Raw genomic sequence first — 13,082 nt, forward strand, 5'->3', positions numbered from 1 at the left:
TCGATGCTCCAATTTCTCTTCCTTCCCTCCCTCCCCTCTTTCTGGGGTATTCGACCTTCTGTGAGGGAAATGGAAGAAATGTTAACTGTGTTACTACCCCATTCCTCCTGCTTTTCGATATTTTCCCCCTGAACTGTTCCGCTCCCTTTGGTTTTTTGTCCTTTTCCTTTTAATCAAAGGTCTCGCCTTCAGTTCTCCTGTTGGTGTGGCGAGACTAAGCGCCAGCCCAATTTTTCCGTGTTGAGTTGTAAAAGCACATAGACGCACACAAGCATATATACATATATTAGTAAAAGCAAAAAAAAGACAACCATGATAGAAGTAGTGAAATCAACCACAAACGCCGATCGCAGCGTAGATAACCAAAAGGAAGTGATGTCAGTAGATGGTGCAAGTGAGGTAGAAAGAGAACGTGTTTCTCAACTACTCGAGGAAAACATGCGATTACGGGCGAAGCAATCACAACTGCAGGACCAACTAGCGGACTTAAAACGACAGCTAATTTCTGAGAGGAGTGAGCGTCAGGGGTTGGATGTTGAGCTTGACGACGTTAAGAAAAGCCTGCGACTCACGAGGGACCAACTCGACCAACACAAGCGGGAGAAGAGCGAGCTCTCCTTGAAGTTGTGCACCATGACAGCAGAGAGGGATGAACTTGAGGAAAAGTTAAGCGAGGCGTGGAGTAACGTAGCAAATCTTCAAGAATCAGCGAATGCAAAGGAGGCAATCAATAAATCGTTGCAGGACACCATCCATCGCGAAAGAAGGGAACAAGACGCACAAAAGGTGCTGATGCAGGCGATGGTTTCGCAATTGTCAACTTTGGAGCAGCAAGTAATTACAGGCGCCTGCGCAGAGGAACAACAGCGCCAAACAAGTGATGAAGTGTGGCGTGCCACCGAAGAGGAAGTCTTTCGCTTCTCCAGTATACTTGAGGAGTTGGCGGACAGTCTGACTTTTTCAGGTAGCTTCGGTCCCTCCGTGGATCGTTGTCGCGAGCTCCTGCAGTTACAACCACGTCCGGCTAATGGGGAGAGTATGGCTGCTGCGGACATTGTGTGTGACCAGGACGGGCTCAACATTTCTCATGGGGACGAGCCGAGCCAAAGGGTGAATGGCCGCCTGTTTGCCCCCGCTTACTATGCGCTGCGTTATCTGCATCAGAAGTTACAAGAACAGAGAAACGAATTCTTCGCCTCACAACAAGAGCAACGCGTGCTTGAGGCCCACGTTTCCTCGCTGAAGGAAGAAATTAATCAAGTGAGTAGGGATGGAGACGGAGTGAGGGAGCGGCTAATGAAAAGTGAAGCGCAGCGTGCTCGGGCGGAGGCACTGTTGCAAGACTCGCGCCAGACGCGTGACGAAGAGGTCGCCCAGGCCTTAGAAACGCGGCGACGTCTAGCTAAACTTCTAAAATGCATGGATGATTGGTTTATGATTGAACATTGTATCTCTGACAGCTTACAGGAAGTGATACAGTTGCGTCAGGCAGTTGAGGAGAATAGGCGATTGCACGAGCAGTACGTGATGCGCAAAGAAGAGGAAATGGATTGCTTGATTGAAACTCACCAACGGGAAATGGACGAGCAAAGAGGACAGCTTGAACAAATCCGGCGTGAATGCGAACGACATAAGCGTGCAGCTGCATCCACTACCCCCAGTATGTTTGTCCCCTCCCCAATTCCCCTCTCCACGGGTTCTACAGGTGATGATTCCACCGTGATGGAGCTGGTGCGTGAGCGTGATGCTCTGAAGGTAAAATACGATGATCTTCAGCGTTATGTTGAGACGGAGTTAGAGCCACTCATGGCAGAGCAAGACAAAGCAATGCAAAGAGAAAAACAACGTGTGGAGGAACTTTGTCGCCTGAGTGCGGAGATGAAACTAGAAATGAAGCTTTTCCGGGGTGTGTGTAAGGTGTGCAGTCGTAATACAGACGGTGAAGCCGAGGAAAAGGTTATGTCCACATTTGAGGCCCTCGTGCTGACCCTCCGTGTGCTTTCGGGTGCACGAAAGGACGAGCAAGAGATGATGCAGCAACGCAAGGCTCTATTGCAGTATATATCAGAATATGAGAGGAGATTTGGAACGCTTAATAGTATCACTGAATCCACTCGACTGCGTCCACTTCGCTACTTTCGTAGGGCTGTTGTTGCAGTGATAGCCGTGAACCGACTGGCTGCAACCTACAGAACGAGTTGGCAACATTCGTGCGGTAACAGTTTGAATATCCCCCTTGGTGACACTATTGTTCCCGTCACTGTGAGGTCAACAGGTCCACAGCGTCCCATGCGAATCCGACTACCCCGCGAGACACGCTGCATCGCGCATGGTGGCCTAATGCACATTCCTCTTCAAAATGTGATCAACACTGCAAGCGAAGAGGAAGTCACACAGCGCTTGGAATCCGAGTGTCAGGCCATATTTGTGACGGAACAGGAGTTGTGGCAAGTCATGCGCCCTCCTCATGTACCCCGCACTCTTGTAGGTGAGGTCGCTCTGCAGAGTTACAAACTACGGAGTTTAGTGGACTCCCTAATGTTGTTTATAACGGTTCCCACTGCACCGCAGCTGGTCCCGGATCCAATTCCTCTTTTGTGGCAAGGCCTCGAAAGGGGACTTAGCGCACTGCGAGCGACACCACGTGAATGTCCACCGTTGAAAGAGGAACAGCGACGGCTTTTTCACACGCCGCAACTTTCCGTTCGCAGAGGTGATGATAAATCACCACATTCTTGCAGTTGGTTGAACGATGATGCGGTCACACCAAATCAAATGACGTTTTCTTCGGAGGAGTGGCTATACGGCGGTAACCGTGACGGGCACGCACAGGCGAACATAGCAACGGTACCTGTCCTCTCTCCTTCGTACATTCTCGGGAACGGTGGTTTAGGGGGAGCACTCAGTGGAAACGGCCCTAGCGCTTATCCGGTTCCACAGATTAATGATGAGTGTACACATGACGATGAAACATTGGAGGACGCCGTACGGCAGTCGCTGATGCGGGACGTATACGAATGCAACGGGTTACGGGAGGACCAATTAGGAGAGGGTTTTGCTGCGCATATACTGAACGTCATTCAGGCACTCGATCAGCGGGTGATGGGCGCTTTAGAACGCCGATCAAAGATTGGTGAGCGCCGGCCATACCGCTGACTGAGTGGTGCGGGGGGGAAGGGGGAGAACTGCCAATTGATCATCAACCAGTGGAGCAAAAACCGACGCGTTTGATCTCCCAGACGTTTTGTAACTGCTGTCAGATACGTACGTTACGGGCTTACGGTGATCCACATTTGTTGGAATGACTTTTTTGAATTCATAACTTTACTTCCTATTCTTTCTGTGTAAAGTCCCTAATCCATTTTTTTCTTTAGCCGACGCCCTTTAATGTCAATGCTGTGTGCCGGTTCGACCCTCATTGCGTAAGGGTGTTCTTATTTCCTTCTTTTCTGCACGATAGTATCGCTTCATTTTCATTTCTCTTTCCTTTTTTAAAAAAAAGAGGGAAAATAATACAATTATTTGGGTTGCTTCTCTACATGATTTAGTGTCGAATGCGGGGAATATCAGCTCTGTACTACGTGGCCTGTGAACGCGAAGGATGTTTGGCCAACTCACTCTTCGTTCATTTTTGCATAAACCTCGATTCCTCTGATGATTGCCCAAAAAATATCGACCTCTGTTCGAACTATTTAGGTGACGCGGGTTGTGCTGCAATCATTAGGACGGTAGCCGTTATGGCCTGGGTTCATCGCGTGGAAATGCGGGGTTGTGGGGCTGGTGAGAAAGCGACACGAGCGCTTGTGGAAGTTGTAGCTGACCATCCGAACCTCCGCTGCGTTGACTTTCGGGGTGAGAACAGCACAGTGTTTGCCGTATCGGGAAGATTGCTACTTCGCTTGCTGGCTCGCTTAAAAAGGCTTGTGGTGCTCGTAAACTATGACGATTTTCCTCCAACGATGGCTAATAGACTTCGGGCATACAATGAATGTCACGACCAGCTGCAAAGAGAGGAAGAAGAACATGAGAAGGCGGTCCAAATGGGTATAGCCAACTCGTATGAGTCCCTCCGAGAAGAAGAAAGAATACGCAATCTTCTTTACATTCCTACACTAGATAGCGATGGTAACCAACTTTACAGCGAAGGAAGTGACATTTTACACCTTGTCGACGGCCTCAATACGCATATGGAAGACTACTTGGAGGCGTATGCCTATGTTGGACGGGCGGCCGCGCAACTGGCGATTGACCTCGGGCCAACGATTCTACCGTGCATCCGTGCAACGGCTCCCGCAGCGCCGGTGTGCTTGTCAGCACCCAGCAGACTTGTGTACCCTGTAGGTGTTGCATCGTCACTACGGGCAATCGATGCCCTTTTTACTGGATTGCGCGCCAACCCATTCCTTCGTCAGGAACTAGAAGAGGCCCGCGGATCAATACTTGGCATGTACATCACCAAATTGCAAGAGCTGCGTGGCGAGTACGAGTCATTGGTAGCGAAGCGAATGGGGCCATTTCCCTCCTACAAGGAGTGGAAGTTGGAAAAAGAGATGCGACCACTTTACAACAGGATTGTAGCTGGTATCACACAAGGCTCCATGTTGGATTTGCCGTCAATGAAACATATCGAGGAGCGACTTCGAGAACTCCGTCAGTTGGTTTTAGACAGTCTTCTCGAGGGACGGGAGCGAGCGCTTCAAGTCCCGCTCTTGCAGTTGCGTTACTTCGCTTATAACCACTCAACGGAAACTAAGGCGTGGACTGTAGATTACATCAAAGGCACGCGGGCGTACATGCACCAAAAGCAGAAGGAAAAAGAACCAAAGTTGCGTATTCGTGTGGATGACGATGACGACGAGAATGAACAACGGGGGAAGGAGGACTCCGGTGTGGAGTCGGACGAGGAGCAGTATGACAATGAAGTGGTGAAACGACTAGGCAGTGGGTCTCCAAAGCACACTCGGTTGTGCCTGAAGGCCTTGCGTGAACTTCGTGAAATGATTTCAGATCCGTACATACAAGCGCGGTATGCAGTGACAAAGGCTCTTAGCGACCTACTTCCGCCAGAGTTTAAGTTCTTTTTGTGTGATTTGGTACTTCGGAGAGCTGCTCTTCTCTACACCCCACGGATATTTGTGCTGGATGGGGACGACAGGCGATCTTCGTGGCATGTACAGGGTGTCTGGAACATGGGGAATGAATCCGATGATCCCTATGATATTGTGGGCATATTCCAACGGGTACTCGGAAGGAGAGAATTTTCTGAAGTATTGTGTGCCTTTGAGGAGTGGTATCGCTTGCATCAAGTGGAGCGATATGACATCACGTATGTCAGCCGCCAGGAATTGCTCGCCGTCATGACGGATGCGTAGTCTGCCTGCACACCGTTGTCGCTTAATCTCTTACGTCACTTTTGTCCTGAGTTTTTAATGTGACACTCTGTCTCGCGTATGTATACCATTTCCCGTTAGATCGGCGTAGCACGTGCAGGCAGTCACCCTTGCTGGTGGAAGAGACGGGAAAAGGCAAGAAAGGGGAGCACTGGCCTTTTAAAAAACTACTACAGCACTACACCGCAATGTCCCGATGCTGTTTCGTCTCTGTTTCGGGGTCTAACCCCCCCCTCCCATTCTTATTGTAATTACTATTACTTCCTATCACTTTTTTTCTTACTTTAATCTCTTACTGGTTGGTTTGGTAACCATGGTGGACGTAGACGCATATGAGCGGAAAACATCTTTTGCATCGTGAGCCATTGGGCACACCGCATCGAGGAATTGCTCTGGCACACAACTCGAATCCAGTTGTGTTTCTAGAAATACAGTTTCCAAAAAGTGAGAAGGTTACGGTAGCCGGCGTACAGCAGCAATCGCAACCCGTCCGCTTACTATTTGAGCTTTTCTTCGACTTAGCGCCCACACTGGCAACCAACATGTATGGACTGTGCATCGGGAGCTGCACTCGGTTAGTAAATCACCGTGTGCAAGCAGCGGGTTACAAGGACACCGTGCTGCACGATGCCTTCGTTGGTCAGTATGTTGTTGGGGGTGATGTGATGGGTGCGGCTGGAAGTGGTTTCTTTTCCGCACTCGGAGAACGGCAGGGCCCGCTGCAAGTGCCTCAAAATGAACTTGAGTCCCTTAGCAAGATGGCTCCGGAACGCTGTCGGCAGCAGCTTGGTATATACTTGCAGTATTGGAATCATACGCAGCAGCCGGAAGGGGGAGCCCCCAGTACGGCGAAAGTTGCGTCTACTTTTCGTATTGATACCGTGGCGCGTGGTGCAGCGGCCAAAATGTCGGATGATGGTGTTCTTATCGGCCGCCTGGTCGCTCGCGATGCCGAGCAGCGTGCAGTGGCTGAGCGACAGCTTGCCGAGTTAGCTCGATCTGTGTATCATGCACGGCGCGTCGGCTCACCGCAGGAGCAGTCGCAACTTTTCCCGGTTATCACTCTGTGCGGAGAGATGTGAGGTTGCGTATGGACATGCCACATTACACTTTGTGCATGTGTACAGTTTGTGCATATTTGTTGTGATTCTCTTATTTTTCGCTTCTGTTCCTTTCTGTGCTGCTTTTTCTTCCGCCGTATCTTCCGCTGTCCACCCAACTGTTCTCTGTATTATTATTATTTTTTTTGTGGGGGCACTCCCTCTTATCTGTACGTGATGACCAGGACAACTCCACTGGTGGCGAGCTTAGGTGGAGAGGTGCCATTTGTCGGGATTCATGGAAGACGCGGTAGAGGCGCACCGCACTGGGTTGGTGGTGGCCCTCTGCGGTTCCGAAAAGAAACACCGACAGTCGTTTGAAAAAATCCGACGGTACGCTGAAGGCATAAGAAACGAAAGTGGTAAGAATGGTACACCTACCTTTGGCGGTGGACGCACCTTTGTCTTTGTTGATATGAAGTACGATGCCCACAACCGCGAGATGATCACCGACGATGATGATATGAAAGTGGATGTAGTTCTTCACAAGTTGAGTACGCTGCCGCCAGAGGCCTTCGGTGCGCTTTTGAAGTGGTGTGAGGCAACATCAGCAAAGCGACGACAGAAACGGTTACCACCCGTTGTTGTAATCGACCCTCCTAACGCGGCGCGAGTCGTTATGAAGCGTTCCACATTGGCCAAAGCTCTTGAGGGTCGACCGGTACCATCACTTTTCCTGACACCCCGTTCGTGGTTTTGTTCTTGTGGTGGTGGAGCGCTGGAACCACTTGGGTGGCGGGACACTGATTCCACCGTGACCCCCGATACCACAGAGGGCAGCTGTGAGTGGTGGATCACCAAAACAGATCTTAGCACAGGTCCATCCTACACTCATCGCATGGTCGTATGGCAGGGACCAGTTCCAACAAATGGCATACCCCAAGCAGTGATGAAACTCCTGCCCTCTGAGTCGCAAACGTACATTGTCCAGAAGTTTTTCTTGAGTGCCCTTCCCTTTGTTCTGAAGGTGTACTGTGTGAGAGAATACGTGGCCATTCGAGCGGTTTCAGCCTTTTCATTGTTACGTGCTTTGCTGGACGGCTATTCTTCCATAAACAGCAACAGTGAAGGTTTTCAACCTGTCTGTATCGATTCCCAAAAGATATTTGCAAATAAGGATGTGTGGGATCAGCAAAACCCACAGTTAGCGCAGCATTGGCAGCGTTATCTTATTGAGGGCGGGGAAGCCCACACCCAGTGCAAGGCGATTGCTGCTCAACTGTCGCAGACGTTGCAACTGTCGCTTTTCGGTTTTGATTTACTATTGTTACCTAAGGATTTACCTTCCGGTAATCAGCCTATACTTGAGAGCCCCATAACTGCGGAAGCAGTGGGGGCGCTGCTGTTTGAAGAAAAAGGTGTCGGTTCCCCTACAATTCTTCTACGCACTGCGGTGCCGATGGTTGTAGATGTTAATTACTTCCCGGGTTATGCTGGGATGTCCGAAGTGGAACGCCGTATAACGGAAATGATCGAGTCAAGTGTTGTTTCAAAAGATTGCTAAGGCGGTGTGGGTGGTAGCAGAATCATCTCAGTTCTTTGGACTGTTATGTCACTGTACTTGATGCGGTAAAGGTCCGTGCACGGAGAAACACTGGGGGAAGATGGAGTGTGTTTGCGTGCGTGTTGCTTCCTCCTCACTTGAAATTTGATACAATGGTTGCACGACCGTAATACACGTGCGACAGGTTTACTGCTTGTATAACCACCCAACATCACGATCTTTGAGTGTGTGAACAGTGCGACAGTTATTTCCGTGTGACATAACAATACCACTGCGGCATTTTTTTTTTTGAACGGAGACAATCTATATTATTGTTGCAATAATTTTTATCCCTTACTATCGAACGAAGGCAACTCCCCTTTGCTCTGCAGGTGCATCACTTTCACTTTGTTCCGACTTTTACTCCTTTATAAGAGGCTGACTGATAGGTATAGCGCAAGGTACGAGGTAACAAGGCGAGGAAAACTCAACTAAGCATTGCAAAAACCTACAGGCTGTTATAGAGTGTGATACACACTCCTATTTTTTTTTTTCCAGAAAGCAAGGGCAGTTTAGCGCAGGTGTCTTGTGGAAGGCACAGAGCAACAACCCGGTAAGTAGATACTGTACGAAGCAGAAGGACAGGTCGGTAGGTGGGAGGGGGAAAGATCAAAGCGGGTCAGAGGAAAACAACAGGTATATTTATATATTGGGAACGATCTTGCATAGGGTGGAAAGGAGTCATAGAAAAAGAAAGGGAGGGGAACCTTTATGATAGCTGCAACTCAGGTGCCAGGCTTGAATGAAATATCTCGACAGGCGGCCTCAGGTAGTCCATTTCCACAGGTACTACCGCCAAGGTACCCTGCCAACAAAGTCAGCACGGCGGGGCTGCAGTCAAGCAACCACGGCGCCGCACAACTCGTGCACGACGTGAACAATGTGGCTGCTGAGATTCATCATCCGCTTATAACTGCTGCTGACTACAGCGACCGTAGACAACTTCTGTCACACATAACGGTGTTGAGTGGTCAACTGCAGCGGGCGCAGCTACTGCTTCGCAACACGCCAAGCTGCGTCGTGTCTGACGCTGATATCGCACGTTTCGATCCCCTTATTGCGCAAGCTGAGGTGGAACGTCTTGACAGCGCACTTGCGCAACTGAGCCTCCTTCACGAAATGGAACGTGCCCGTAGTGGCTCCTTAGAGGCAGAGCAACAACAACTTCGCGAGGAGCGCAATCAGCTTGTAGCACGAGTGGACACTTTGGAGTCCCGTTCAGTGGCGCTAGAGACGGAAAACGTGCAGCTTCGCAGTGCTTTGGAAGTGGCCCAGCAGGAATTACAGGTACTGCGCGTGGGGGAGTCCGCCCTCGGAAACAAACTACATGCAATTGAACAGCTTCAGCGTGACGGAGGGCGCTTTGACGGTGTTAATGTTGTCATAGCACCACCACGCGCAGTCTGTAGTACAGCGGCAAAGGAACTGCAACTGCAGGAAAACATACAGCGGCTGTCGCTGCTGTTGGACATGATGATGGATCCCATGTACATTGCATTTGACGCCGGGGTAGTGTGGATAACAGAAACGGAGCACCATCGCGCTGGTGGGCAAGTTTGTGGGGCGGCTCTCAGCAATGCACCTCATGACAGCGAAGAACTGACGACGACGGTTGGTGGAAACAGCCCTCTTGGTAATGCGAGCGACGCGACACTACCGCAAGATGTCGTCGCTAATCCCCCTCATGTTGTTGCAAGTGAGGTGGATATATCTCTACTTCAGCAACAACAGCAGGAATTGTGCCGTCAGTTGGACGCAGTAAGGGAGAGCTGCCGTGTTGCCGAACGAAATCAAGAGCGGTTACAGGATCTCTTGTTGGAGGAACAGCGGCGTACAGAAGCAATGGCCCAGGAACACTGCAAGCAGTTGCAGTGTGTGCACGACAGGGTGGTCCATGAGCGCCGCCAGGTGGTGGAGAGCCTCGTGGCAGAGGTGGAGGAAAAGATGCGGAATGCCTTCCGTGATGGCCGCTTATATCAGAAGCAGTTGGACGAGAGGTTGATTCACAGGCGTTCGTCAAGTACATTCCAGTCACGGAGTGGGCATTCGTCAGCGCGAAGCACCCCTTTTGCGTCACGGCACAAGGCGTTTGGTGGCAATGGGACGTGTAAAGGAGATGGGGACGCGAACAGCAGTCGTAGTGCTCGTTCGCCGATACTCGGTGGATGAATACACAGGAGTCGAAAAGGAAATTAAATGCTTTTCAAGGGGTATGTTTGTATACTCTGTGATGGGTTTGTTGTGTAACTTGCAGTCTGGTGTACGTTTAAGTTTTACTGGGTTATTCTTGGCTTATTTCGTATTCTTTCCTCCGTGCGCTTGTGCATGCATTCTTTTTTTTTTTTTGCCTGTACGTGGGTATGTACTATCGTACTTTCGTATGGCTCCGCTGCATTACCGTATACTTTCAATCATAGACTTATTCCAATCGTGAAGGGGTTTCTTAGGAGCACATTGGTTGAGTTGACGGGGAACTATCTCTTTGTTTTTTTTCGTACCCAACTTGGCTGGTGTGCACATGGCCATGGAAACTCTTCTTCAGGCTTACAATTGTTGGTCTTTTCATCTCGTCCCGTAATTACCACTTTACATACTCAGTTACTTTTGACGTTTTACTTTTTATTTGTCTCTTATTTACTTCTGCCCCCTGTCCCTTATTTACTCATTGTTTTTTTTTCTTAAGTCGTGGTCGCTGGTTTGGCACGATCTCCAACACAACCACTGCTACCACTGGTTGCAAGAGGGTTTGGCACCAAAGTAAATTCTAAAATAAAGATATGGCGGCACCACTAGCAGCGTTGGTCCTACTGGGTGGTGCGTATTACATTTTTAGGTTGGCTCCGCGAATAACGCAGCGTGTTTCAATGGCACAAGGCCTAACGTGCGCGGCAAATCGGCAGCTGCGACCGTACCGCCGATATGAGGGGGGTTTCGAGAAATCCATGACGAAACGTGAGGCACTACTGCTGCTTGGCTTTACTGAAGATGTTGCCTCCGGTGGATTCCTTTCCCTTCCATCAGATGAGGAAATAAAAACACGGTATTATGGTTTAATGAAGCAACTACACTCGGACGTGGATGGCAGTCCGTATATTGCAGCGAAGTTGAATGAAGCACGGGACATACTGGGGAAGAAGTAACATGTCATTTAACTATCGCTTAGCAAATTCCAATCTGATATGTGTAGTCCGTGCTTCAGTGTGATATACAAGTCAGCTCAGCTTTCATCACTGAGTAATGTCCCCCTCTCGAACGCTGAACAAAAAAAAACCGTTCGACAACATTCGACAACATAGTGCCCTTGCAAATATCGTACAGTACCTGGCGAGTGGAAGGTTTGAATGCATCCGAGTACGCACATATATTCTTCTGTGTGCATTAGGCCTCAAGTGTGTTACTTCCCCTTCTATCACTTGTATCTACGAAACAAAGTTTTTGTAGGGCCCACGCGGCTGTGGTGAATAGGTGCCGGACGCTGCTGTGCGTGTGCGAGGTAATCAAGTGGGTTAAAACTAGCGAACAAACTTAGCGTCGCGTGTTTTGGGTACTTGAAAGGTGAGCAGAAGGTAAAGTGCACAAAGGGGAAAGGAAGAGGCAGTTGTGTTAAATGATGTCATCCTCAGCTTTTACGGCGGCGGCAATCGGTGAACGGCTACAAGTAGCACTGGAAGAAGCAACACGTCACCTCGAATGCGGTTGCTCCATAAAATGCTCGCTGGCAATATTACCAGACATCGCTCTGCAGGGGATGGCACACAGTTGGGGGATCGTTGACCTTATCGAACATTCACAGGGCAGCACCTACGAGTTGGCTGTAGGTTTGGGAAAAGATGTGCTAAGGGAGGCCCTCGCAGATTTCTTACGTGAACAACAGAATTCCGATAGAAGAGAAGAGGCGCTGCCCCTCATAGCACCCGTTGTGCATAACCTGCCACGTTTCTCTGTAGTGCTGTTGCTCCTCATCATGCCTGCTCACAGCAGCCTGTGGAGTGCGAGACGACGTTGGATAGAGACATGCACTGCAAACGGTGAAGATCATTCCCGCTCCTTCTTGTTTCAGGAGGTGCTCGTAACGTCTTTACTGCTAAACTTTTATTATAAAGTGCAGGAGGTCTGGGTTTATCGGTGGTGGGTAGTAGAACGGCTCTTATCGCATCCTGGTATAAACTTGGAGGTTTTCAACGACCACGACCGCGGTGTGCTGATGGAGGCCGCTGACAAGCATCCCATGAACTATAACGCCTGGAACTATCGCCGTCAGGTGTTCGAAAATATTTTGAACATCACACAAAACGCAAGTAGGTGCAGGTCATGCGCGTCAACACCTTCATTACTCCAGCAGGAGGTTGAAATCGCGCTGCGTTTTTTTGAAACCCACAACGGTGATACGTCTGCTGCGTCGTATCTTATTTTTCTTCTTCACAAGGCGGAGACCATCAGAAGTGACAGCGCAGAGGGTAAGTATAATCAGAATAGTGGTGTTTGTGCCGGTTCCTTAGTGCATAGTGTGTGGAAAAGGCTTATGTTAGCCAGTACACAAGAGTTGCGTCGGCACTGGGACAAGGGTCACGAAGCCGTCTGGGTGTTGCGTTTGGCACTCATTCACTGGGCGCTTCGCATCCGTCCCATGTGCGGTTGGTCACTCGAGGATGAAATGCATCTCATATCAGTTTATATGGAATTGCCAACGCTGCATGATGAATGGGTTGGTTTGAGCGAAGTGACGTGGGTGGCGGCCTCAGGGAGTCCTTCATGGACTTCGTTTTATGCAGCACGGTACGGTGTTCAGTTGCTAAAATTAGTTACTAATGCGTGCCGTGGGAAGGGAAGAAAAGTTATCGACTCTGATGGCCACAAATAAGAATAGCGGTGATGAAAGCGCGGGAGTGTCGTCACCTCTCGGGTTTGTGTAACCGCTCAGTGTTTCTTGCGCATGCGCTCGCATTGCTTTGGTCGTTCGCCACCACATTCTTCGTAGCGAGCTGCACAAAAGAAGAGATATGGACCTGCTGTCATTGTAACCTCTGTTGCTGTCAAGTTGAGCCCGTG

At 49.7% G+C, this 13,082-nt stretch overlaps 7 protein-coding genes across 7 annotated transcripts, besides 1 other annotated feature; all 7 read left to right on the forward strand.

Moving 5' to 3' along the window:
* Positions 1-13,082: part of a sequence feature (sequence corresponds to BAC RPCI93-11J15) that runs on past both edges of the window.
* On the forward strand, positions 313-3,156 carry Tb927.8.6260 (hypothetical protein, conserved; the record flags this gene model as incomplete). Its single annotated transcript, XM_842363.1, has 1 exon — positions 313-3,156. The coding sequence occupies one exon, from the start codon at positions 313-315 to the stop codon at positions 3,154-3,156; it is 2,844 nt and encodes a 947-aa protein (XP_847456.1).
* Tb927.8.6270 (hypothetical protein, conserved) lies at positions 3,555-5,372 on the forward strand (the record flags this gene model as incomplete). The annotated part of the gene is made up of 1 exon (XM_842364.1): positions 3,555-5,372. The coding sequence occupies one exon, from the start codon at positions 3,555-3,557 to the stop codon at positions 5,370-5,372; it is 1,818 nt and encodes a 605-aa protein (XP_847457.1).
* On the forward strand, positions 5,723-6,472 carry Tb927.8.6280 (hypothetical protein, conserved; the record flags this gene model as incomplete). Its single annotated transcript, XM_842365.1, has 1 exon — positions 5,723-6,472. One exon carries the CDS (start codon positions 5,723-5,725, stop codon positions 6,470-6,472), a length of 750 nt encoding a protein of 249 aa, XP_847458.1.
* Tb927.8.6290 (hypothetical protein, conserved) lies at positions 6,729-7,994 on the forward strand (the record flags this gene model as incomplete). Its single annotated transcript, XM_842366.1, has 1 exon — positions 6,729-7,994. One exon carries the CDS (start codon positions 6,729-6,731, stop codon positions 7,992-7,994), a length of 1,266 nt encoding a protein of 421 aa, XP_847459.1.
* Tb927.8.6300 (hypothetical protein, conserved) lies at positions 8,745-10,202 on the forward strand (the record flags this gene model as incomplete). The annotated part of the gene is made up of 1 exon (XM_842367.1): positions 8,745-10,202. One exon carries the CDS (start codon positions 8,745-8,747, stop codon positions 10,200-10,202), a length of 1,458 nt encoding a protein of 485 aa, XP_847460.1.
* Positions 10,811-11,173, forward strand: Tb927.8.6310 (hypothetical protein, conserved; the record flags this gene model as incomplete). The annotated part of the gene is made up of 1 exon (XM_842368.1): positions 10,811-11,173. The coding sequence occupies one exon, from the start codon at positions 10,811-10,813 to the stop codon at positions 11,171-11,173; it is 363 nt and encodes a 120-aa protein (XP_847461.1).
* Tb927.8.6320 (hypothetical protein, conserved) lies at positions 11,641-12,894 on the forward strand (the record flags this gene model as incomplete). The annotated part of the gene is made up of 1 exon (XM_842369.1): positions 11,641-12,894. The coding sequence occupies one exon, from the start codon at positions 11,641-11,643 to the stop codon at positions 12,892-12,894; it is 1,254 nt and encodes a 417-aa protein (XP_847462.1).

Source organism: Trypanosoma brucei, chromosome 8 (assembly GCF_000002445.2).
Source record: "Trypanosoma brucei brucei TREU927 chromosome 8, complete sequence".
In the NCBI taxonomy this organism is placed as follows: Eukaryota; Euglenozoa; class Kinetoplastea; order Trypanosomatida; family Trypanosomatidae; genus Trypanosoma; species Trypanosoma brucei.